This window comes from Gadus chalcogrammus, chromosome 20, assembly GCF_026213295.1.
Source record: "Gadus chalcogrammus isolate NIFS_2021 chromosome 20, NIFS_Gcha_1.0, whole genome shotgun sequence".
Lineage (NCBI taxonomy): Eukaryota > Metazoa > Chordata > Actinopteri > Gadiformes > Gadidae > Gadus > Gadus chalcogrammus.
The window spans coordinates 6,539,807-6,564,424 of record NC_079431.1 but is presented as its reverse complement, the minus strand read 5'-3'; the positions used below and the strand labels follow the sequence as shown (position 1 = coordinate 6,564,424).

The 24,618-nt window shown below is 44.4% G+C and overlaps 2 protein-coding genes across 11 annotated transcripts; one reads left to right on the top strand and one right to left on the bottom strand.

Moving 5' to 3' along the window:
• The first annotated feature begins 18,336 nt into the window (after positions 1-18,336).
• Positions 18,337-22,174, top strand: eef1akmt1 (EEF1A lysine methyltransferase 1). Of its 10 annotated transcripts, none has more exons than XM_056579926.1 (6): positions 18,337-18,431; positions 18,756-18,879; positions 20,273-20,422; positions 20,671-20,753; positions 20,994-21,280; positions 21,627-22,174. In XM_056579926.1, the coding sequence occupies exons 3-6, from the start codon at positions 20,276-20,278 to the stop codon at positions 21,758-21,760; spliced, it is 651 nt and encodes a 216-aa protein (XP_056435901.1). In that variant the 5' UTR covers positions 18,337-18,431; positions 18,756-18,879; positions 20,273-20,275; the 3' UTR covers positions 21,761-22,174. The 10 variants fall into 10 exon arrangements, with proteins under 10 accessions (XP_056435901.1, XP_056435900.1, XP_056435902.1 ...); XM_056579927.1 differs by having other exon boundaries at positions 18,361-18,543; positions 18,769-18,879; XM_056579924.1 differs by having other exon boundaries at positions 18,361-18,543.
• On the bottom strand, positions 21,969-24,494 carry il17d (interleukin 17d). Its single transcript, XM_056579917.1, has 2 exons — positions 23,739-24,494; positions 21,969-23,097 (listed from the first exon to the last, which is right to left on the bottom strand). The coding sequence occupies exons 1-2, from the start codon at positions 24,092-24,094 to the stop codon at positions 22,740-22,742; spliced, it is 714 nt and encodes a 237-aa protein (XP_056435892.1). The 5' UTR covers positions 24,095-24,494; the 3' UTR covers positions 21,969-22,739.
• Between the last annotated feature and the right edge of the window lie 124 nt (positions 24,495-24,618).

Genomic DNA, 24,618 nt, shown 5'->3' with positions numbered 1-24,618 from the left:
CTCTCTCTCTCTCTCTCTCCACTCTCTCTCTCTCTCATCTCTCTCTCTCTCTCTCTCTCTCTCTCTCTCTCTCTCTCTCTCCATCTCTCTCTCCTCTCCCTCTCTCTTCTCTCCCTCTCTCTTCTCTCCCTCTTTCTCCTCTCCCTCTCTCTCTCTCTCTCTCTCTCTCTCTCTCTCTACAACAAGCACGCTGGCGCTTATGGTTTATTGAGTCATGAATAATGAGTATTGACGGAATAGTGAGGGGTTTAGTTCAGATAAAAAGGAGTTCCTCTGGAGGTCTTGGGAGAGCACCAGGACCCAGTATTTACATTACTTCCTAACATTCCTCACACCCTCTACGCCCATCATAAAATCTGTCCTGCAAGACGACAAACAACACACATTCCTCTGAGGCCCAGCGCTACGCTTACAGTCATGGTTATGTTTATGGTCAAACATAATATAGTTAATGTAGTTACGTTTAGGGTCCCGGTTATGTATAGACCATAGAGTTATGTATACAGTATTGACTTAGGTTAAGATTTATTCACAAAATGGAGTTATTTATACAGTATGGAGTTATGTTTAGAGAATAGAGTTACGTTTAGAGTATGGAGTTTTGGTTAGATTATGGAGTTACATTTTGGGTATGGAGTTATGTTTAGAGTATGGAGTCTTGGTTAGACTATGGAGATACATTTTTAGCATGGAGTTATGTTTAGTATGGAGTTATGTTTGGAGTTATTTTAGAGACATGTGAGTTATGTCAAAGCTCTAATTAACAAGGAAAACAGTGACCGCAATCGTAAAACACATCACCTCCTCAGAGGCCATGTGAATACACTCTCTGTCTTACATACACCCAGAGAGAGAGAGGGCAAGAGAGAGAGCGAGAGTGAGAGAGCGAGAGTGAGAGAGAGAGAGCGAAAGAGAGAGAGGTATACTGTCCTCTTGGGTCATATTAGTAGCAATAACTCACACCTCGCCTTGCGGACACGAAGGAAACTCACTGTGTTCTCAGTTAAAAACACACACACACACCTGTAGAGTTTACACACACCCACACACAAACACACACACACACACACACACACACACACACAAATACTCAGAGACAAACCTGCACAAACACATACACCCACACACTTTTACACTCCCTCCTACAAACAGGCATGCACATACTCTCTCCCCCCCCCCCCCCCCGCCACACACACATACACATACCTGTCTACCTGTAACATTTACACCCTCAAACACCCGTCATAGTTATACACTCACTGAATAACTATATACCTAATAATCAATCTACCTACCAACTTTGCATTGGCCCATTTACCTAAGAACCTATCCATCTAGCAGGTCTATCCAACTATTTAACCAGATATTTACCATCCACCCAGACATTAGTTGATTAGACTTAGTCTCATCACCCAAACCGTCCCCACTTCTGACCTTTTTAAAGTACGACCAATTTAAAAACTGGTACCTCTTAGAATGCTTGAACCTTTTCAAATAACCGCTACTCTATAATCAGAAGGAGACAAAACACTTCTATAAAACACTGATCAACATCAGACTTCCTGTGACTCACCATGAAAGGTTGCTGTCACGTACCATGGCTGGACCAAACTCTACTAACATATTATCATTATTATTATCATTATTAACGAGATAATTATTATGATTATAATGATTATGATTGTAGGATTCAGCCTCATCTAGGAATGTCCAATCTCACGATGGGTGGATTGAGCTATCTTAGTGGTTGTGTTGAGCTGCACCATGTGATATTCATATAACATGGATTCCCTCGGTCAAACATATACACCCATCCACCGTCCTTCCTTTCTGTTACACTCAATTCATCTCTTTTCTTTACGTCTAACCAATAGTGCCTAGGCTTAGCCTAAGGCTTTGAGACATTATCAGTCTAGTTTCCTACCCATGGAAAATTACACTTACACAGCCTCAGCCTATTTAGACCCATTAGATTCAAGATGTCAAACAACAGCTGTATGAATGTGATCTCAGCAAAGCTTTCAAAACAAAACTGCTATGACTCAAGTCCACGATGAACTTCATCCAATATCAACATTCTTGTCAAATATATGTATTAACAATAAAAAAAAGTGAAAAAATGGTTACAACAAATGCCAGTAGTCAATGTCATTGTCATTTGAATGAACTAGGCTGTCTGCCATCTTAAACAACCTTAGCCACAAAACTATTTCCGTTCAGTTAGATTACGCTGATGTTGTGAATATCACCACACAAGCGTCTGCCATATTTCTAAATTTAACTACAGACAGAGACATTTCCAAGCAATTAATTAACAAAGCCAAACCACAGAGCTCTATAGGAAACCTGATTGGTTAGGAGCGCATAAAAATAGCCTTCTGATTGGATGATTGTTCAAGGTCAATGAGGAACTGTTTTCTGAAGAAGAAGGAGAAGTTTGACTGGCATCTTAAAATATAACCATGGTGTGGTGTATGTTATAATATCCAGTAATGCACAACTCAGCTATTATTGCAGAAGTTATAATTTGTATTTGTATAATGTATTAATAAAATAAGATTGTGTTCTTGCTTTATTCTGAGTACACTAAAGATTAAAACTGAAATAACCCTAACCCTAACCCTAACCTCTAGGAACCCTAAAAGATAAAACTGAAAACTAAATAAAATAGAAATAGGGAAAATCAAAATCAAAGAATCCAAACTGAAATAACAGTGGTGAGTCCACAACCCTGACCCATGAGACATCTCTTCATCTGAAGAGATGTCTACGTGGAGGCTATGAACGACAAACTCAAAACTGAAGATCCAGATTTTGCGGAGCTCTGCTAAAGTCGCACACATGAGTCACCCGGGGTGCCTGGAAGACGTGCACACGCACACGCACACACACACACGCACACACGCACACACACACACACACACACCGGGTTGAATGAATGAGGATGCGGTTTGGCTCGGAGTGTTGTGAAGTGATGAGGTCACTGCAGCCTTGGGTTCTATTGTGGTGCCACGCTGACTGGCATGGTGTCGTCATGGTAACAGGCTGGCAGCGTTGTCATGGTCACATAAATTGCATGAGTCCTGCCCCAGTGTGACCTCAACCCTAACCCTTACAGTAACCCTTACTTTAACTCTTACCTTAAGCCTAACCTTTTGCTTAACCGCAACACCTTCCCTAACCCCCTGCATAATCCTTACCTTAAACTTAACCCTTTCCTGAACCCTATATAAATAGAAAGCACAGATCATGGGTTGAATAATAACATGGTCATCACAAATGCCTAACCATAACAACTTACTTGGACCATGCACAGCCTACAAGTATTGTATACTTTGGTATACAAAATAAGCAGAGAACACACACACACACACACACACACACACACACACACAAGCTTGTGGCTCTATACACACACACACACACACACACGCGCAGAAACATGCACACAATTGGACTGTAGTGGCTGATTCAATTTCAATTTGGAAATGTAAAATTAAACAAATAGACTGTTGGCGAGAGAGAGAGAGAGAGAGAGAGAGAGAGAGAGAGAGAGAGAGAGAGAGAGAGAGAGAGAGAGAGAGAGAGAGAGAGAGAGAGAGAGAGAGAGAGAGAGAGAGAGAGAGAGAGATTTTAAATTAAGAGAGGTAGGGGGGGAGTGATGGAGAGAGAAGGGAGCAGCAGAGGGGAGGAGAAATGAAGCCAAACTCTAAATGATTTCAATGTTCTTGGATTGTGGACTAAATCAAGCCTGAAGCCAGGGCTCCAAGCAGCTAAGCTAAGCCTAAGAGCTAGCCAAGCGTGTCATACAAAGGCTTATCCAGAATTGAATCCACAGGTGGAGCCATTGGGGCCTGGAACCACAACAAATCCACCATTTATACAAAGAGCATAAGGCAAAGCAAGTTTACAGTATTTATTTACCCTCCAAACACAATGGCCCCTGACAGCTTTATCTGGACAGGATTTCCATTTCAAAGACATTTAAAGTATAGTTGAATAAATACGTAACATACATTATAACCTAAACACTGTCTCCTCCACAATGGTTATGCAGGGAGCTACCCCGTAGATCCAAAGACTTCTACTGGTGAACACTAGGTCATATGAAAATAAGGGATTATTTCCTGATGGAGGAGATCCATCCAGGTGTGTTTGGGGAGTAGATACCTGACCGGGCATCCTGCAGTGACCTGGTCACCTCGAAGCTCATTAAGACCTTCACATCATAACAGAGAAGGGAAAGAGGTTACATCACGCGCATGCACAGGGCCCTTTGGCCCTTCAGAAGGCGTGTGTTTTCACAACACACAGGAAAGCTATATTTTCTGTCTGCGGGGATAATGAGGGTGTACTGAAATATCACAGCCTCCCGCCCTGTTATGTGGTGTGTTTCTGTTTGTGTAAGTGGTGTTTTTGTGTTTGAGTCTATGCAGTGCGTTTTTGTGTGTATGTGGTGTGTGTTCCTGTGCGAATATGGTGTGGTACAGGCATAATAACAACTACACCATTCCCTCTGTAGATCAATATGTAGATCAAAGCACCTGTAAGGTTATGAATTGTAGTCTAGTCTAATAAAGAGCAAGGCACTGACACTACCAGGTTTAGGGGTTAAATTCCCAGTGTTGAGCAAGGCACTGACCCTGGCAGATTGAGTGGTTATATTCCTAGTAAAGTGCAAAGGCATTAACCATGCAAGATTGAGGAGTTATATCCAGTGTAGAGCAAGCAGCAAGACAGCAAGAGATAGGGTATCCAACGTTCGGTACAGTCATGTACATGGTACAAGATACTCTAATAGAGGAACATAACACACATTTCATCTTGTGTAATGTCGGTTATTCAAGGAGAGAAAGGGAACCATGTAATATTATGGGATGGTCAGAGTTAAGGCTGGGCTATGTGATGACTGGCCAGCATTCCCCAGATATTGACCAGCTGGAGACACCACTGAATCACTCAATGGTTGAGTCAGATAGAGCTACTAGAGGTCAAGAGAGAGCACTCCCTCTCCCATCCACTCTCTCAGACACATGCACACGTACACACACACACACACACACACACACACACACACACACACACACACACACACCACACAAAAACGACACAGAAATACCGATTTATTGACCCAAAGATGATTAAAAGCAGAAAGAAGGAGAGAACTGCTGACGGGATGGCAAGATGAAAAAACAAGAGATGGGAAAGCTAGGAAAAGAGGTGGAAAGAGAGAGCGAAAGAGTTGGAAAAGAGAGCAAAAGAGGTGGAAAAGTGATGCAAAGTCATGGAAAGAGGCAGAATAAAAACAAAGAGCAGTTTTGTTTTGCTGTTTGTTGGTCCAGATCTTCGATGAGGTAATTTCATTAGGTCAGACAAGTTTCGCAATTTGCAGGACGATAAAAACAGGCAGAAGTAGAAAACACCAAGCGTCCTTGGGGTTTTCAGTGCTGCACCCTGAAGCGTGCAGCACTGCTACTGATGTCTTAATACACAGTTATTAGGACTTAGAAACCAAGAACGAACCAAGATGTGCACAGAAGGGTTTTTTGTCCGAGTACAAATGTTTTCACTTTGGACCAGAATTGGCAAGAGTGAAGAGAGCAAAGCATTCCTAATTTTTTTTTATCTCATTGCGCTTGAGTTTTTTGAACAGTGTAAGGAAGAGGCCATAAGTGGCAATACATTTTCTGTCCAACAAAGGTCAGACTGATATTCACTGCAAAACACAAACTTCAACATCGTCATGGTTACACAAGACCAAATAGCTTAGCTCCCGAAATACTGGCCAATCTCCCCAAATACTAGCCTAGCTCCCCAAATAATGGCCTAGCTCCCAAAATTCTATCCGAGCTCACCAAAACTGGACTAGCTCACCAAATACTGGCCTAGCTCACCAAATGCTGGCCTAGCTCACCAAATGCTGGCCTATCTCCCCAAGTACTAGCCCAGCTCCCCAAATACTGGCTTAGCTCACCAAATACTGACCTATATCCCCAAATACTGGCCTAGCTCACCAAATTCTAGCCGAGCTCACCAAATACTGGCCTAGCTCACCAAATTCTAGCCAAGCTCACCAAATACTGGCCTAGCTCACCAAATTCTAGCCGAGCTCACCAAATACTGGACTAGCTCACCAAATACTGGACTAGCTCAGCAAATACTAGCCTAGCTCACCAAAAACTGGCCTAGCTCCCCAAATAGTGGCCCAAACAGTAACCCCTAATTCCCACCAAATCGGGTTAGGCCAATGAAAAGATGGTCAAAACAAACCGTCATGATTCAATTTTGATCAAATCATGTAAGTGGTCTACAATTCACTCATGTGTTTTCTGTACTCAGTTTTGGGGGTTCGGTTTGTTCATGTCTCTTCTCAGTTCCCTCTTCATTAAACTTTCAATTGGGTTCAGCGCAAGTAGGAACTTCCAACTATAGCTTGTAGTCATACCTCTGTGTCCAGTGCCAGCAGACTTCTCCGTTCTCTAGTGAAACACAGGGGACGACGTGTGGAACAGAGTTACTAAAACCTCTCAAATGTAAGCCATGTGGCCCCTTACTCAACCCATCCATACATCTGCCCTGATATCTCTCCACACATCTGTCAGCAAAACCGTCCATAGTCAAGACCATGTCGATTATAACATAGATTATATAATATAAAAATTAATTAAAATAACATTGCTATGATAGTCAAAAACAACACATTAATGTAAAGTAAACAAATTATTGATGAATATTGTAGAACAGAGATTGTAGAACACAGCAGAATGAAGTAAAATGTAGTAGTTTACTGTTGAATTGAGTTTGCCTATAGGATTATAGCACACACACACACACACACACACGCACGCACGCGCACGCACACGCACACACACACACACACACACACACACACACACACACACACACACACACACACAGCAATGGGATTCCAGAGTTGTGGGCAGGTCTCATGGCAAGTTTGTGATGGCTGATCAGCCAATTACAGCGATCAAACACCTGTCCAGGTACCAGCTATGCTATATATACTACTATATACCAACATACTAACACATTAATGTATTGACCAATCTTTATCAGTACTATCATACCAGGGATGGAAATTAACACCTGCCACACGCCATTTGCGGGTGGATTTGTATGGTGGCGGACTGAATGGTTCCCCATCTCAGGCGAAAATCGGATCCATGGAATCCAGGCTGCCTCGCAGCGCGAAATGAAATCGCGCACAAGGCAGCAAGGCTATTTCGGAGGCGGGACACGTTCAGAATTCCATTCATAAATTAACAGACGTGACTGTGACGTGAATTGTCTGGCTGGCTGGCTGGTTCTGGAAGTGTCCATGGTAAGATTTGTGTAACCAACGAGAGAGAGGTATGATCAGTTAGGTATGACGAAGGAAAAGTGTATGGAAGTAAATCTGTGCCATCGGATTTTGAAAATAAAAAGCCATTGAATTCTAAGCACTGAATATTTATGCATTGAAATAACGTATCTGGATTTTAATTTCAACGTAATCAGCGTCCCCACGTTTAAGTTTTTGACGTTGAATCTTTGATTTTGAATTTTTAACATAGAAAAATAAAGCTGAATAGGAGTTCAATTCAAATCGAAATACGTGACGATACACTCAGCTCACGAGACGAGACGAGATACGATATTCGGTTCACGAGAACGAGACGAGACGAGATTTTAAGAAAACTACAATGACAAAATATATGTCTGGACCAACAGACTTTTATTAAACCGAGTTGCACATGCATTTTTTAATGTTTTTTATTATAACTCTTTACATGCATGAAATTGAAACTAAAACTAAAATTTATAAAAGTTGAAGTAAAATAAATTAGATTAAATAATTCTCTTTTTTCAGGTGCAAACAATATTATGTGCAAAACCAAATCAAAGTTTTACTCCGTCAATACAGAGTGCAAATAGTGCAAACAGAATCTGACCAAGTATGTCACTGACAACTTGGTATTGTCCGTGTCTTATCAGTCACTCTACTGCCAACACTTTGTATTATTACTACACTTTATTCTGCCATAATAAAATGTATTGAATAAGCATTAATACTATTAATACTGTACCTTACAGCTGAACATTGACATATGCAATACACTTCACTAATAAAGCATGCACAAACCAGCATGTGCCGTTAAGTCAACCATTAAACCAAAGTAGGAGATTAGATGTATTTAAGTGCTGAATTAACTGCTGTGGTTATTATTGGAATTCCCTCACGTAAAATGTGTTAAGACTTTCTGAGGAAAAGTAAACCCTTGAGTTTTAGCTGTGACAGGTAAAGGTTGAAGGTTGAACTCTATCAGCACTGTTGAAGTGTCCATTAGTCGGACTCAAACAACTTCACAAAGACTACAAACGATGACGTCGAGAGTGGCCCACAAATTTCTAAACGTCTGTAGCTAAAACAGCGATGGGTTACAGGCCAAGCCCCACCCCTCTGTGCAGCACCAGGTATGAATTCCATAACCACTGTGACATGTGCCAGCAGCCTCTGCATTCATTCTCCCGCTGTTATACTGGACGAGCCAACTGACTATCAGATAGCAACGGATAAATCAAGCACGTCCTTGGCAGATCAAGCTAGCATCGCTCCAGGGCCTTCTTCTTCGGTTTGTTTTGGAGGAAGTCATAGAGGTCTTGTTTCATCTGTGGTCCAGCCTGTACAAGTCACCCAGCTAATCATCATCCGTCAGGACATTGGAACAATCTTTGCCGGTCCATTGGTCCAGACCCTTGCCCCCAGCCCCTCCCACCCCCCCCCCAGATCCTAATCTCCTAAAACGATTGCTAAATGCTACGTCCTGGCCGAATGGATTGTAGAGGGTCTCGCTCAAGATATTACTGTGCAATGTTGTTTCACCACTTTTCAACACTTTAATGATTCCTCATCAAGGTGTAAAAGCGACATGAGTCACAGAAACAGCTGTGAGACTAGGAGAATCTCTAAAGCATAAGCAGCAGGGGGGTTCAAAAACGTCTTTGCATTTAGTGGGAGGGGGTATTGCCCGGAGAGGTGCATTCTCAGGATGAACAGGTTAACCAAGACCAGGAATGCGGGTGATGTTTGTCGTAATCGGGTACCATACATGCAATCAAAGAGGGACGAGAGTCCACAGTTGGCGCTGGACCAAGATGTAAAAATCAACAAAACCCTGAATCAGGTCAATTCCTTTTGTGCGACAGTATTCTTTAAAGGCCGGGCCCGCATTCCATCCAGCCTTGCATCACTAATGTAAACAGCACACAATGAACCAAAGGTGAGCTAAAGGCACACTGTCAGGTAAATAGGCTCTTGTTTACCTGGGGCCACATAGGCCCAAAGTACAGTAGGACTGAGTGTGTGTGTGTGTGTGTGTGTGTGGGGGGGGGGGGGGGGGGGGTGATAAAAAGGGTGGCGGTGGCAGCGATGCTAGGGTCGTTTACAGGTTGAGACGAGGGATTTAAAGAGAAGGTTGGCAGTGTGGTAGAGGAATGTGGTCAGGCCGTTGCTGAGCGAGGCTAGTACCTGGTCTTCACCTTGTGCTGCTGACCTACTTAACTAGAAGGACTACACTCAAACGTGGGGCCAGGGAAGTGTCATGGTTATGGTGTTTGACTCCCATCTAAAAGTAGTCCGCTGTCTACCTTTATGTATCCTTCAGCTGAGAGCCCCTCTGACCCCTACATGCTTCCTTGTGATACGTATCTGAATACACTGTAAGTCGCTTTGGATAAAGGTGTCTGCTCAATGACTGTAGTCAATAACAAAATCTGTCACACACAACACACCGCGATAAATATTTACACCAGTGACGAGTCTGGGAGATTTTACGAGCCCTGTGTCTTTCCGTGGGAGAGAGTTTGACAGGACCAGGACTGGGATCCTGAACCTTTTAAAGCTTTGCGCCTCCGTCTACGGAACTCTGAACCGTAAACACTGGCTTTCTGTCCTTGTTGCACGTGGAGGACACGTCTGTGAGCACTCAAGGCTCCAACACCTCGGTACCCAGAGGTACGCCAGGCCCCGGCCAACACAAACACACCCCGGCTACATTATTACCCAGGACCGCGGGCTGGACCATGATGTCACTGATGTCATCCGTTCTCTCTCTATTCTCACTCTTTCTACATTCTCTAGAAGCCCCTCTCTCAATCCAATTCGATTAGCTTTATTGGCATGGCAAAGATGTATCATTGCCAAAGTATACAAAAGGCTAAAACAACTATATACAGTTTATATACAGTTTATATATATATATATATATATACACACATGTATTGATTTAAGCCTCTCTCTATTCTCTCCATCCTCCCTTTCTCTATTTCAATTCTCTGCTCGCTCCACTTTCTCACCTCTCTCCCACTCTACTCTGATTGGGTGTTTTACCCTGCTCGAGGTGGAATTCTAAATCAGCATCATAACAGAAACCCGGTTGCCTTGGCGACGGCGCGCGCCTCTTCTTTTTTTTCCGCTTTCCTAACTTTTTGTCCAATCGGCGAGCGTCGATGATGCCGCCTGTATTCGGCGCTAGGGCCGGGGTAGAATGGCTTCCAGGTGTGGATGATTACTGGCTGGTGGCCCGAACAAGTGGTTAGCATCAAGCTAACATTCACACTGATCAATGCTGGCAGTTCAGTTGTTTTACTGGCACCAGACGTTCCTCACGTGTCTGCTACATACCTGCTGTGCGTGGAGGTAATACAGGGTATTTGTTAGGGGAACCTCCATGATTCTTTCTTACTTATATTTTTCGTACTCAGTGGCCATGAAATAAAGCCTTTGCTAATTTTATAATGTCAACTCAAACTCATCAAATAAGGTTTTCCTCTTTACTAAAAGGGGAAACATTGTGACATGGCGTTTAAATACGCTATACAGCTGCTGGTATCTGTGGTTAAGACACACTTTGGTGCTGAGATTATGATGCTAATGTGTATACGTTGGACCTATATAAATAAAAGGTTAAATTAAATGTCGATGAAAGACACGGCAAAACCTCAGATCAAAGAGTGTAAACAGGAAGTGGTTGTAACCAACTCATGGCTCATAAAAGTTCTGGAAGAGAGTCAAAGACAGATGAAAACACTCAAGCTAGTGTGGTTGAGCTGGCTGATCCTCTGGGCTGCAACCCAGAACCTTCTCCAAGTCGAACTGGGCGTGTGTGGAAACGCACCAGCTGTGAAGAAAACCTTTAATGGCGTATGATCCGGAGTCACAGTCATGTCTTCAATTAGCTGTTGTGAATAACCACCTAGTGATGTTGATTCTCATGCCTCAGATGACCAAAGCCAACTGACTCGAACTACGATGGTGTATGAGGAATATAGCCTCCAACTTCGTCATACCTCACTGCCAGCTCATGGAGGTATTCTTGACATGACAGTCGAACAGAGCTGTTAACAGAAGGGGATGTGCTATCTTGTGCCGCCACACTGACACTTAGCCTCCCAAACATTTCCGCAATGTGTCAGAGGAATAAAACATGCTACACACAGTGCATGCATTCGTCACAGGGATTAAGAGCCTTCTCTGTACCTCAGATAGAATATGATATGAGCAGAAGACAGACAGGTTGGCAGACAGGCCGTACAGAGTGCTACGCTGTTTGTTAATCTAGTACTCAGAGCGCAAGGTCACATGCGAGGTGTATGCAAGAATGCTAATTACTGTCGGTTTTTGTGTGTGTGTGTGTGTGTGTGTGTGTGTGTGTGTGTGTGTGTGTGCTAATAACAACAACATATGAACACAAACAGTGATAGAGAGAGAGAAGAGCGAGAGAAAGAGAGGACAGATAAAGGGCATTGAAGAGAGAACAAAGATGAAAAGAAAGATACAGAGAGAGTGAGTCCTGTGTGAGCGCTGGTAAAGTGGCCAAGAGACAGAGCACACAAGCCAGAGGGAGACATATTTGGTCTGTGTTTGTGTGAGGCTTTCATGTTTGCACTGCTGTATTTATTTGTTTGTATATTCCTATTGTTTACTTCCTGTGTGGTAACTATTACTTATTCTTGGAAATGCTTGCAACCCTCAAGATTTCAAAGGAAACGTCCTGAAGGATAAGGAAGAAATTTGTCACAGTGCTGTTGGCTGGCGAGGAAGACTTTGTGAGTGTTGTCGACAGTTTATTGAAAACCTTTTCCCTTCCCAAGAATTTTCCTCGAACATGCTGACAGCTGACGTGACGGATCATGGTCACCGAGACTACAAAACAACCCTGACTAATTAGCCTCTCAGGTGTAGCATCTGTTGGAGTCGTTGGCAGTAAATCACTATTTAGATGAGGATGCTGAAGGTGATGGAAGAGGATGATGATGACGTTGATGGTATCTAGCCCTAGTGAAGGCATTCTGTTGAGAGGTCAGATCAATCATAAAGAAAGAAGAAGAAGCTGTTTAACTCCAACTGAACTCCCCGCAAGTTTGAAGCCAGTAATAACATACAGTACAGGGAGGCTCAGACCAATCGCGTCATGTGTTATTAACGAGACGGAGCAGTGTACGAGGTTCTCTCAGGTCGTCAGCGATGGAGCTCGGGTATTAAACGAAGGGGTGAGGTCCTCAGCCGTACCCTGTTTGTCCAGACGACAGGGCACCGGCGTCACGCACGCCGCACAACATAAGTCTGTCATCGCCATAGAGATGACATAACAGGTGTTACACACGCCTGGCTGCACGCCTGTTGGTTGACATTGAGAAGCAGACCTGTCATTAAAAAAGGCGAGTTTGGCAGTTGATAGCTCTGTCTGTCTTCGGGTTAGCTATAAGAAGTTGGTAAACAAGAGAAAGTACATACACACTGTCATACACAACAACGTCTTCAACCTGCTTTAGTGACCATGAGAAAACAGGCAAACTAACAGTTTAAATGATGCACCTTAACAAGTCCCATTGAGTTAATGTTTAGCATTGAGCCAGTTCAGCTAGTGTTCATTAAAGCAGGACACATTGATGTTTAAGCAGGAAACATTGAACTTCTGTCTTAGAAGGATACATTGAGCTATTGCTTTAGCAGGACACGTTCATCAATGCCTCAACAGGACACCTTGCGCTAGAGTTTTAGCAAAACACATTGAGCTAGGGTACAAACAGATTTGAAAACGTGTGGCTGTCGGAGAGTAACGATTTTCCTAGAAACGAAGCAGGGTTCCTGGTGAAACATGAAAAGGTTCCTGGTGGTGATAGACGGTTCTATAGTTTCACATTCTCCTCTGTCACCGTCTCAGACGCCAACATTGATTATATCCTGCCTGCGCTCTGGCTAACCAGGAGGAAAATATGTTTGAAAAAACCAGACCAGAGACCAAACAGCTTGAAGCTGTTATGCATTTCCACCAAGGACTCTAAAACAACTGCCCTTACAACACAATGCAATGATTACCTCTCAACACAAAAGCATGATGATGTGGTGTAATGAAACACTCACAAACATTATACTCTGTTATTAAAATCACCTCAAAAATAAATCACCTCAACCTCATTTTGTCAATGTAGAACTTGTTTGTTCATCTCAAACGCTCTGATAGGAGCCAACTATCATCCATACGGCCTCACTCCCGCTCAATACGCAGAGGTGTGTGTGTGTGTGTGTGTGTGTGTGTGTGTGTGTGTGTGTGTGTGTGTGTGTGTGTGTGTGTGTGTGTGTGTGTGTGTGTGTGTGTGTGTGTGTGTGTGTGTGTGTGTGTGTGTGTGTGTGTCAAGCTTCCTCAAGGCAAGTTTCCCATCAATAGTCGAACTTTAGCAGCAATATTCCCAGCAGGAGTGAAACTTTAGCCTAACACATTTATGTCAAGAGCCAATGATTTGTCAGGACAGCGTTTGCCATGAAATGTTTTGGCTAAAGTGTTGAAACAGCCAAATAGAAGGTGACAGTGGATGATTATTATTATAACATGAAGGAGCTTGTCTCTTTGTGACTGATCAACGATCCGGTTGACTTCAACAACGTCAACATAAACACACTGGGGACACTATACTGCCAATCCAATTCAAATCAACAGTGTAATAACAAACACACACACACACACACACACACACACACACACACACACACACACACACACACACACACACACACTGTATAGAATCACTCTATCTCTCCCTTTCACAAAATACACACATAATCTCTCCCACACAGGAGTATAATCTCAAAGGCACGGCCTCACAGAACGCGCAGCATGAGAACCAGGCAGGGGGATGTTGAGAAGCGGGTCAGGCATTCTCCGTGTGCAGCTGAGTGGGATAATTGACACACAGACGGCTCCGTCTTATTAGTACGACACCACCCGCATGTCCCCGTAGCCCGGGGCATGGCCCTGGACAGAGTCAAGCACACCCCCAACCAAACGCACCGGCCTCTGCACAAACAACACAAGTTTTGGATTATCTTCTGTAACATGGTGATAGTACTGTTGATCCTCTGTGTGTATGGGAGGCCAACACGTATGCACGCACACCTTTGCGCACACACACACACACACACACGCACGCACACGCACACACGCACACACACACACACACACACACACACACACACACACACACACACACACAAGGGAGCTGGAAGGATTAGGGCATCTTGCACAAGGAGGCCTACAGGTTAGACCGCAGCATTGAACCAATTGGTGTGGTTGTCAGGGTTTGGTGTGGTTAGTGACAGGGTCAGGACCCCCGGGGAAGCAAAGCATCATGGGAATGACCACCGGTGTAGAAGTGAGACCTTAAGACTTCCATTAAGCGCTCTGGTGCGGGGATGGTGTTCGTGTCTAATCCCGCCCAAACCATCTCACGGTCAAAAAGAGCAGTGCTGTGGGTTTAACTGTCAGCTGACCTGGATATAACAACATCCAGGGACCACATCACTACAAGCCAATCACATCTAGGGACCACATCCCTACCAACCGATCACAAGCAGTTTGTCCACGTAATGTGTGTCACAAAAGATCAAAGGTGTGCTTAGTGTTATAAAATGGTTGTTCAACATCTTACCTTAACCTATAATAAGGAAAAATAAAACTGAATAGGTATTCATAGTAGCAATAATAACAGCATAATAGTGCATTTCACTCTGGATCGAAGCGATTTTCAGCCCTGAGCTGTGGGTGTGTGGTAGAAAATAACCGAGTTCTATCACTTCAACTAATGTAGGGTTAACTTCTTCCATAGGCGCAGACAGGTTTAAAGGTCCCATGGCATGCCACCAAGTGTGGTGTGATTAGCCTCTACAAGCCGTTTTGGAAATCTGCCCCTTATGACATCACAGGTGGGCGTGTCCACCTAGATGTGTGACGGATAGATGAGCAACATTTGCTACAGTCCATTGGGTAGACTGATCCATCCAGATTTCCAAAACGGCTTGTACCGGCTAATCACACCACACCTGGTGGCATGCCGTGGGACCTTTAAGGTCACACTTTAAAAGGCCCTGCCCTCCATAGAGACACAGGTCTCTATGTATCAATGCATCATGTGTATTGGTACGTATATAAAAGGCAGTCAAATGGGACCAGCACCACCTCAGGCCGCTTGCTTTGCTCATTTCTTGAACCGAGTTCCTGTACCCAGAGAGGGGGTGGGGGGGGGGGGGGGCGACAGGCACTTAGCCAAACTATGGTCCCCCAGGGCTTGTCTCGTGGTCTTTAGCCTGTGATGGGCTGGTCGAGGTGGATGTGGTGGAGCTGACGCTAGAGGCGGTGATTCAACCAGCGTGTTGAAAACACTGCAGATTCACTCGTGTGATCCTTTTAAAAGTAGCTCAAATAAACAGTTCACGTAAATATATTGAAATCAGCAACTAGAAAGCACTCCCCAAAACACAAAACACAAGAAGCCGGGCTCAGAGGTCTGACAGTCGCTGTCGGAGAGAGAGGGGGCAGAGGGGGTGGTCATGCGGCCGGTGGGGGAGGGGCAGTGTTTTGTTGTGGAGGTACACGCTAATAGAAAGCTTCCTGTTGACTGGGCGGCTGTCGGATGAGATGAGCTCAAAGGAGAGATTGAGGAGGAAGAAGGGGTGACATAAACAAGGTCACTAATGCTCCGAGCGAGAAGGTAGAAGCAGGCTCACGAGGCGGTGTAACTCAGTTAAAAGACTAATTAACGAGGAAGAGAGATTTGATACGGGAATCTCTTTGATTTGACATGGGGGGGGGGGGGGGGGAGCGTTACTATGGAAACAGGAGGAAAATCCCCTGAGGATGGGAGGTGACCCATATTTTTCAAAGGGGTACCCCCGCCCGCTCCCTTTTTCGGTTCATTACCCTGAATCCCCCCCCCCCCCCCCCCCCCTGCTACAACCACAGAAACACACACACACACCCCCCATCGCAGAACGCCCTCTTCACATTCCATCAGCAGACAGTCACTCTGCCATCTGTTGCTTTACACTGTATATTTATATTAGTCATTTATCTGATGCTTTAGTCATGGATCACAAAGACTAGATTCCTACAGATGACATGATATCCGTTGGTATCTAATCATTCAACAAAGATCTTTGGTACAGTTCTGAAAACTCAAATGACCAAAGTGGGCTCTTGATTCCACCGAGGTCTTTGTTCTATGTTCTATGTTCTATATTTTACGGCCTATGCTCTTTGTTCTATGTTCTACAGTGTTTGTATTGCAGTACATATATTCTATGTTATTTGTTCCATGGTCTATAGTCAATGGTCTTTGGTCTATGGTCTTTATTCTATGGTATTTGTTCCATGTTCTATAGTCTATGTTCTGTTATATTTCCCATGCGATGGTATATATTCTATTTTCTATGTTGTATGATGTATAATAATAATAATAATAATATATTTAATTTGTAGAGCACAATCTATGGTATTTTTCTGTTCTGTTATATCTCATATGTTATTTGGTATATATATTCTATTTTCTATGTTGTACGCTCTATGATCTTTGTTCCACGTTCTATGGTCGTTGGTCTGTATTCTATTCTCTCGCTTTGAAGGTACAGAGCTGATAGAGAGAGAGCCCAGTGTGTCAGCCCTCCTCACCTGGTTTGACCTTCAGCCTGATAGTTGCAGACAGACGCGTACTAGAAAAACGCCGCCATGCACCCGGTCACCATGGTTACGGTCAGTGCAGGTCCCTCCCGGCCACAGCTGGACTTCATTGAAGTTGACACACACACACACACACACACACACACACACACACACACACACACACACACACACACACACACACACACACACACACACACACACACACACACACACACACACACACACACACACACACACCTTACCTGGAGCTATGTTCTCCTGCTGACTCTCCATTGGCCATCACGTCCAGTTACCGCAACCTGATTGGCCGCCCGTCTACAGCACCATTAGGATGAAGAATATTGTTGTTTTTGTATCTCCGCCCCTGGCTCAGCCATGCCATCCCGCTATTGGCTTACTGAGAAAACAAAAGAACAAAGCAATTAGACATGATACATTCAAACACACATATATTGCAGGCAGACACAATTTACTTTAAACTGAATATTTTGAGTAGCTGTATTTAAATCTATTATGTAATAATACTCACATAGCACAGTCAGTCTTCTGTAGCCATTTATAGATAAATATCCTCACACGTTTTTATTATGGCTCAAATGCTAAATAAATGTAATACAAGGCTTGTACTGAAAGCTGGTACTCTCTGTCCTTAAACAAAGGAATAATTATTTTCCCATCCCAATTACACAAACCCACACACACTAACCTTATCCCTTACTCTGTTCAAACCTTTCCATATGGAAAAGATGGCTTTCACAATAAAAACATTAACAAATGTAAATTACTACATTGGTTGAGTAGTTCAATGAGTACTGTAAGGAAAAAAACATTTATCTCCCAATTACCCCACTTAACACAAAACCGCAAGGTAGTCTGGCTTCTGGCTCAAACAGCAGGCACGCAGGCAGTGGTGGTTTCGTGTTCTCTGTCTCCATCATGTGGTCAAGTGTAGTATAATAGGCTGGGTGGACGCGAGGAAAAATGCGTTTTTTACGTTTTTGGACAATTCTTCGGAGCGCTTTCAAAGAAGGCACAATGACCATTTTTGAACGCTCACTTCCAGTCAAATCTTTTTAAACTTGTTCTTACACGTTCATGATTTCAACCTGGGATTTGCCAATGTCTGACCAATAAAGAGCTCACTCATACTTTTAACTAATGATGATGTTAATCAATCGTTATGGTCCCGTCTATTGTTAATCCAATTACACATAAATGAACACGTTTTACTACACTACAGCAGTGGTTTTGGTTATCGGAAAACTGATGTAAAAGAAAAGGAGCTAATTTTGACCCTCTGTGGAAGCCGTAGTCTTCTCTCTCTACGTCATCAGTGCGCGCCGATTCACGTGTTGTGATTGTTTGGATGCGGCAGATGTGTTATTATCCAATTACTAGGTTTCAACTGAACAAAAGGTTCGTTATTATGGGATCGACACATTGACCAGTGGTTGGGTTTGACATTTGAGACCGGATAACATAATAAACACACCTCCTGTCTTTAAAGACCCCAGAAACCTGGCCTTAGGTTAAAAACTTACATTTTTACTTAAAGTATGGATCCATCTATCATTGATCTCTGTCCACTGACATTGCTATAAATCGACATTGAGTCCGTCAAATACCTCGTATTGAAAACGTATGAAAATAAGTAATCTTCAGCTGTAATAAACGACCTAAACTGGCACGTAGTGCTTTGATATGTTTTATAGATGTTTTAAATCTTAACCTAATTGATAGTCTCGCATACCAGAAGATTGAAGACCTCGCAGCCTACCATTCTAGTTCAACTGGTTGCCATAGTTAAGGGGCTCAACTGGTAGAGCAAGGCATACACACTGCCTGGCATAGGGATCCTTCCAAGGTGATTTGAGACTTTTTTTTTTACGGGCGCTGAAGCATGGGACGAACATTTACAGGGATTTATAGCAGCAGGATTAATATTCAATATCTTCCATAAAGTCATGATACAAACTGGTACAGTAAGTGGTGTTATGAACCTTAAACATCGTTATTATGCAAATAAAACCAAAGGAGAAGTGTTTTGTGCATTTGATAACGCCGATTATATCCGCAAGCAAATTGATACGTTAGCCAAATTAGATTGCGGAATGTTTTGACCTTCTTAGGACAAATTGTTCATTATTACTGTGACTTACAAATATTTCGATGGTGTGGGTCGACATTCTTCATTCTCATAAAGAAGAAGGAATTATCTGCTGAGAGGTTCTAAGCCACAAGGCGAGAGAATGATCAAGTGGCCAATCAGTTTTAGCTCTATCAAAGTGCATGCACTTCACTTCATAGCATTTCCCAAATCTCAGCGCATACACACATAACATTCTGAACATGGTTTGATTTGGATTGCTGCAACTCCAAGATTGAAGTAACAGACTGTAAACCTATTTTTTTTCTTTTGGGATTTGGATGCATGGTTGATGCCCTGTGTTGGGCCTGCAAAGTAAGGTGATGCTTTGTATGAAGACAAAAACTTTCATGTCATGTTTTCTGACCAAGGTACTGTGGGCCATTTGCCACTCGGATCTTTGAGGTTCTCCTTAATTTTTAAGAATAAGTCATGGTTTCTTTCCTGCCATCATGTAAGCCACACTTGTATAGCTTTCAGAAAATATGACTCCTACACTCCCTTATTGCCTTACTGAACATTTAAAAGGTTGTTTTTGCTCAGATTTCTATTGCTTACCTGCTTCTGGCACAGATTTTTGCAGATTTGACAATATCTGTATTTTATGATGCATTTTTCATTGCTTGATGATATGGTGGACTGTCCCAATGTGGTTAGACACTGAAACAATGTTTTTTTACCTTAATTATATCTGCTATTACTTGATCTTTCACTGTTTGGTCAATATGATATAGTCTTTGCTTTAAATACAAATTAAAAAACAATTTCTAGAAAAATTATGTATTTATTGTTAGTGAAATGATTGTCAGATGGGGTGGGGGGGGGGGTTGAACACTCACACTGAATGCATGTCACCTTCTCATTAGGGTCTGAGTCTGCCTAAAATTAACATTGGCAGGCATAGCATTAACACTGCCATAGCACTGGTTAAGGGGTTCAATCTCCTGTTTAGCTCAACGTGTAACCTTACCATATTTGTAAAATTTTGCTAAGAAATGTCTCAAAGTATTTAAAGACGCTGTGGATAAATCATCTAACAAAGAGTGTACATAAAGTTGACTCCTGATGGTGGATGTTTGAGCTCTGCTTCAGTCTGGTCACTTGCTTTCAGGAGATGAGTGACAGCGATGATGACGTGCCGCGGCTGTCTGCGGACACGCTGGCTGCACTGCAGGAGTTCTACAACGAGACATCCCACCCCGACGCCCCCACTGCTGCCTCTGCAGACAAATTCTCTGTGGGAGCAGTAGGAGAGGACTGGGTAGGAACACACGAAAACAAACACAGTACACACAGACACAGGGCTAACACGCCCTCCTTGGTACGGACACCTTGTCATGGGGGTGAAGTCAAATATAAATATTTATAGAGCTCTGACATAGAAGCTACAATACATCGTTAAAATCAAAGGAGGAATGTGAATGACAAGGACTACTTGCGTGTGTGTGTGTGTGTGCGTGTGCGTGTGCGTGTGCGTGTGCGTGTGCGTGTGCGTGTGTGTGTTTTCAGGGTATGAGTCAGTTCTGGTATGACGATGTAACTGCCACCCGGTTGGCTGAGGAGGTGATCCAAGAGGCGGGAGATGGTGGGAGGTGAGTCCTTTTAACATTGTTATCTATAATTATTATTACATTTGATTAGGGAACTGTATTGATTGTTTTAGGGTCGGGTTAAGGGGGAGGATTGAATTAAATCAGAACAAGTGGATTTTTTTAACCTAGTTTCTGATCATTTTCAGTCGAAGGGACAATCATTTTTGAAATCGGTCCAGTATGCAATGTAATCCTAAATCTGTGTGTGTGTGTGTGTGTGCGCGCGTGCGTGTGTGTCAGGATAGCGTGCGTGAGCGCCCCCAGTGTGTACCAGAAGCTGAAGCAGGGAGTCGTCGAGGGTTCTGACCGGATCTCGGCCGTGTTGCTAGAGTACGACCGGCGCTTCGCCGCCTACGGCGATGACTTCCTCTTCTACGACTACAACCATCCGCTGGCGCTGCCCGCGGCCCTGCAGGGGGCCTTCGACATTGTGCTGGTGGACCCCCCCTACCTCGCCCTCGAGTGTCTCTCGAAGATCACCCAGACGGTGAAGTACCTGAGCAAGGGAAAGGTGCTGCTCTGCACAGGTGAGACCCGTCCAGCCTGGAGGCCATGAGCCTTAACACGCCACAGACATGCCTTCATACAGCAAATATATACAGTATGAGTGAGTGGGGATACTATTAGTTGCATCAGACAGTGTGGACCGTGTTTCTTGCTCTTATTAATTAAACTACAACTCCCTCTGCTCATGTCTCGTTCTATCCTACTCCTCCTCTCCTTTCCCTCTCAATTTTCTCACCTCCTCTCTTCTGCGTCCCCCTACCGTCGTCCATCTCTCCTCGCACCACCACTTTCCCCTCCTCCATCCTCCATCTCTCCCATCACACCTCGCCTCTCCCTTCCTCCCCTCCCTTGTCCTCGCTCCTGCAGGAGCCATCATGGAGGAGCACGCCGAGGAGCTTCTGGGCCTGAGGAGGTGCGGCTTCCTCCCCAAACACAACAAGAACCTGGCCAACGAGTTCCGCTGCTTCACCAGCTACGACTCCCGCCTCCTCTCGTGCTGAGCCAGGGGGGGGGGGGTCAGCCTCTGTCCTCACTCTATCCTTTCCTGGGTCAGGCGGTTTCTGACGGTATAGCCCCCGATTGGTTTGGGGGAGCGTGACACCCTGAAACCCGAGCGATCGTCGACCGTCGAAGGCTGAAAAGTTACCTGCGCGGACTGCACCTTGACCCACGAAAGAAATGAAGACCAGAATGGAAAGTTCTCTCGTTTCTGAATCAATCGGTGATCAGAGTCTCTGCGTTCCACCAGGGAGGCTGGTCGCTCCCCTTCCTAGGACTGTAACTTACCGAAGGTTGCCACACAGAACAACCAACAGACTGAAAGACACTAAAAGATCTTCTGACACAATATTGATTGAATAAAGTGATTTTAATAAAAGTCTCATTGAGGTATCTGACTCATCACTGTCCGATTCATAATATTCAGTGTGAAGAATCTCTTGGCTATTAGTAATTGACATCGTAGAAAGGTATCGGATAGCTTCATTCATTCGTGCCTCTATATTGAGGGTCTGGGCTGTTGTGACTGAGGGTAGCTCTGTGAGGCGATTTCCCTCCTGCTTAATAATTTACTGCAGTTCTGTTGTATAGTAACCTAGTAGCATCTGTTTATGTGTTGAGAAGTACTGTATATACAATACTTAAAGCATGGTGACAGACATCAACTGTAACCTTTTGTCGACTGGTGTGTTTGTAATATATTATAGGCTTATATATCTATAATCGATATATAGTTGTCATGTATGGCCTGCATCGAATGTTGTGGTGTGTCAATTTATGTATTTTCTCTCTTCCTAAAAATACGATCCAAGATTCAAAGAGCAATCAATAATCATATTACTTATTAGCCGTCAGGCCAAGCTTAGTTACTATTTATGTTTATCCATGAGGACCACTTGTCTGCTGCTTTTTATTCCAACAAATCTCCTCGTAGTATTTTTGAGATTAGTTTGAATAACGCAGGCGTTTCCCACTATGGTTTTATACCAGCCCTCCAGTGGTGGTTTTATATACAATCTTGTTATCGTTAGTCACTCCAGTCTCTCCTCCATGTTTAGGAGCAACTCTGTCCAAACTCTGGTTCCCGCTCTGCGCCTCTCGGTCCTCGGCGAGCAGCGGGACGCACGTGCACCCAACGGCCAAGGACACATAGCTCTCCACGTAGGAGTGGCGGCCCGCGACGCACGCACCCGTGCGTCGCAGAATGACGGAGGGCGTGTAGACGGGCGTGCTGCGGTGCCGCACGCTCTCCTTGCCACCCGGTCCCGTCAGACAGCCCGTGCACAGGCAGTAGGCCTCGGGGATGAAGCGCGGGTACCTCAAGGGGTCGTGGGAGATGCTAAAAAAATATGAGCAGCAGAAAAAGTAGGCTATTTGTTACACAAAATAATGGCTTATCACAAAATAATAGAAGCCATTGATGGCAATGAAATTTGCAAAGGAGTAACAGAAAACAAGGAAAATTAAGTAGGCCTATGGGACTACGACTACACATAAAAGCAGTTTTTACGCACGTGTTTGTTATACATTTTCCGCCAAATCTATATACATTGCAATGCTCATATCGGTGTCAGTGCCAAAATCTTGCCGACTGTGTGGAATTCCTAATGCTTCCTAGACATATAAGTATAAGTCCTAACCCATGTACCTACTCCTAATGGCCAGTGTCTCCACTGTCCTCCAAGTAATAGCTGCTCCTTAATGACCCGTCTCTCCACTGTCCAACCCATAGCTGATCCTTAATGACCTGTCCCTGCACTGTCCAACAACCCATAGCTGATCCTTAATGACCCGTCTCTGCACTCTCCAACCCATAGCTGATCCTTAATGACCCGTCTCTGCACCGTGCAACCCATAGCTGATCCTTAATGACCCGACTCATCTGTCAACCCTGCTCCTTGATGACATGTCTCTGAACTCACTATAACTTAGGACCAAAGCGTCCGATAAATGACAGAACAAGTATCTTAGTAGTCCTACCGGTAGGCCCAGGGAGATAGGCTGAGCAGGTTGACCGGCACGCGGGTCTTGGAGTCACTTTGGAGTAGGCGGCCGGCCGCGGGGCAGGTGAGGTTGTGCCGTTCGCTGGGCGCGATCTGCAGTGTTTGGTGAAAAGCCTGGAGGACCCCCACCGACAGGCGACCGAGCATCTGCTCGAGGATCTCCTCCTGGAGGTCCAGACACCGGCGGGTCCGCGAGGACGCCACAAGCACAGGCTTCTTCTTTTTCACGCGCCCCGCGCGCGTCACGTCCGCCGCCGCGACCTGGAGCAGGTAGAGGAGCAGCACGAGCACGCCCAGCCGGAGCAGCGTCGCGCGCCGTTTCAACCACCACATGGAGACCCGGTGTCCGTTCACCGTAGTCTACCCCGGTGAGTGACGGAGAGCTCCAACAACAACACACACTACTTTACAACTTTACTAAATATAGGATATTAAACAATTCCCGTAGTTCCAATGTGGAAGAGTAGGCTATAAGTTTGTGTCCAATTGCGCAACGGAGCGGTTTTTCGCACGCTTTTCCTCACGGAATCTAAAATCGAACCGTAACCGCGACACTCGAGACCCGACCGTGAAGGAAACTGCACCTCGCTAAATAAAGAACAAACCCACGACGCGTCGCGTGAGCGAGGACAGAGAAGATGTAGCCCACACACGAGACGGAGAGACTTGGCTCCGCGCGCACCGCTGTCGGTCTGTCCTCCTCCTCTCTTCCCCGCTCCCTCCTCCTCCCCATCATCGGAACAAGATGTGGAGGTATGCAGCAGCCAAGAGAGGCTCGGATATGTTCCGTTCAGATTTCGGCTGGAAACAAACGTCTAGTCACAGCAATAATAAATAGGAAAGAAATAGGAAAACAG

What these genes read in the sequence shown, in the direction of transcription:
- eef1akmt1 (XM_056579918.1), top strand. An exon ending in GAGGCGGGAGATGGTGGGAG is followed by an intron (nt 20,754 to 20,993) that starts GTGAGTCCTTTT and finishes CGTGTGTGTCAG; the next exon opens with GATAGCGTGCGTGAGCGCCC. An exon ending in AAAGGTGCTGCTCTGCACAG is followed by an intron (nt 21,281 to 21,626) that starts GTGAGACCCGTC and finishes TCGCTCCTGCAG; the next exon opens with GAGCCATCATGGAGGAGCAC.
- il17d (XM_056579917.1), bottom strand. Translation starts at nt 24,094, where the DNA reads ATGTGGTGGTTGAAACGGCGCGCGACGCTGCTCCGGCTGGGCGTGCTC. An exon ending in CTATCTCCCTGGGCCTACCG is followed by an intron (nt 23,098 to 23,738) that starts GTAGGACTACTA and finishes ATATTTTTTTAG; the next exon opens with CATCTCCCACGACCCCTTGA.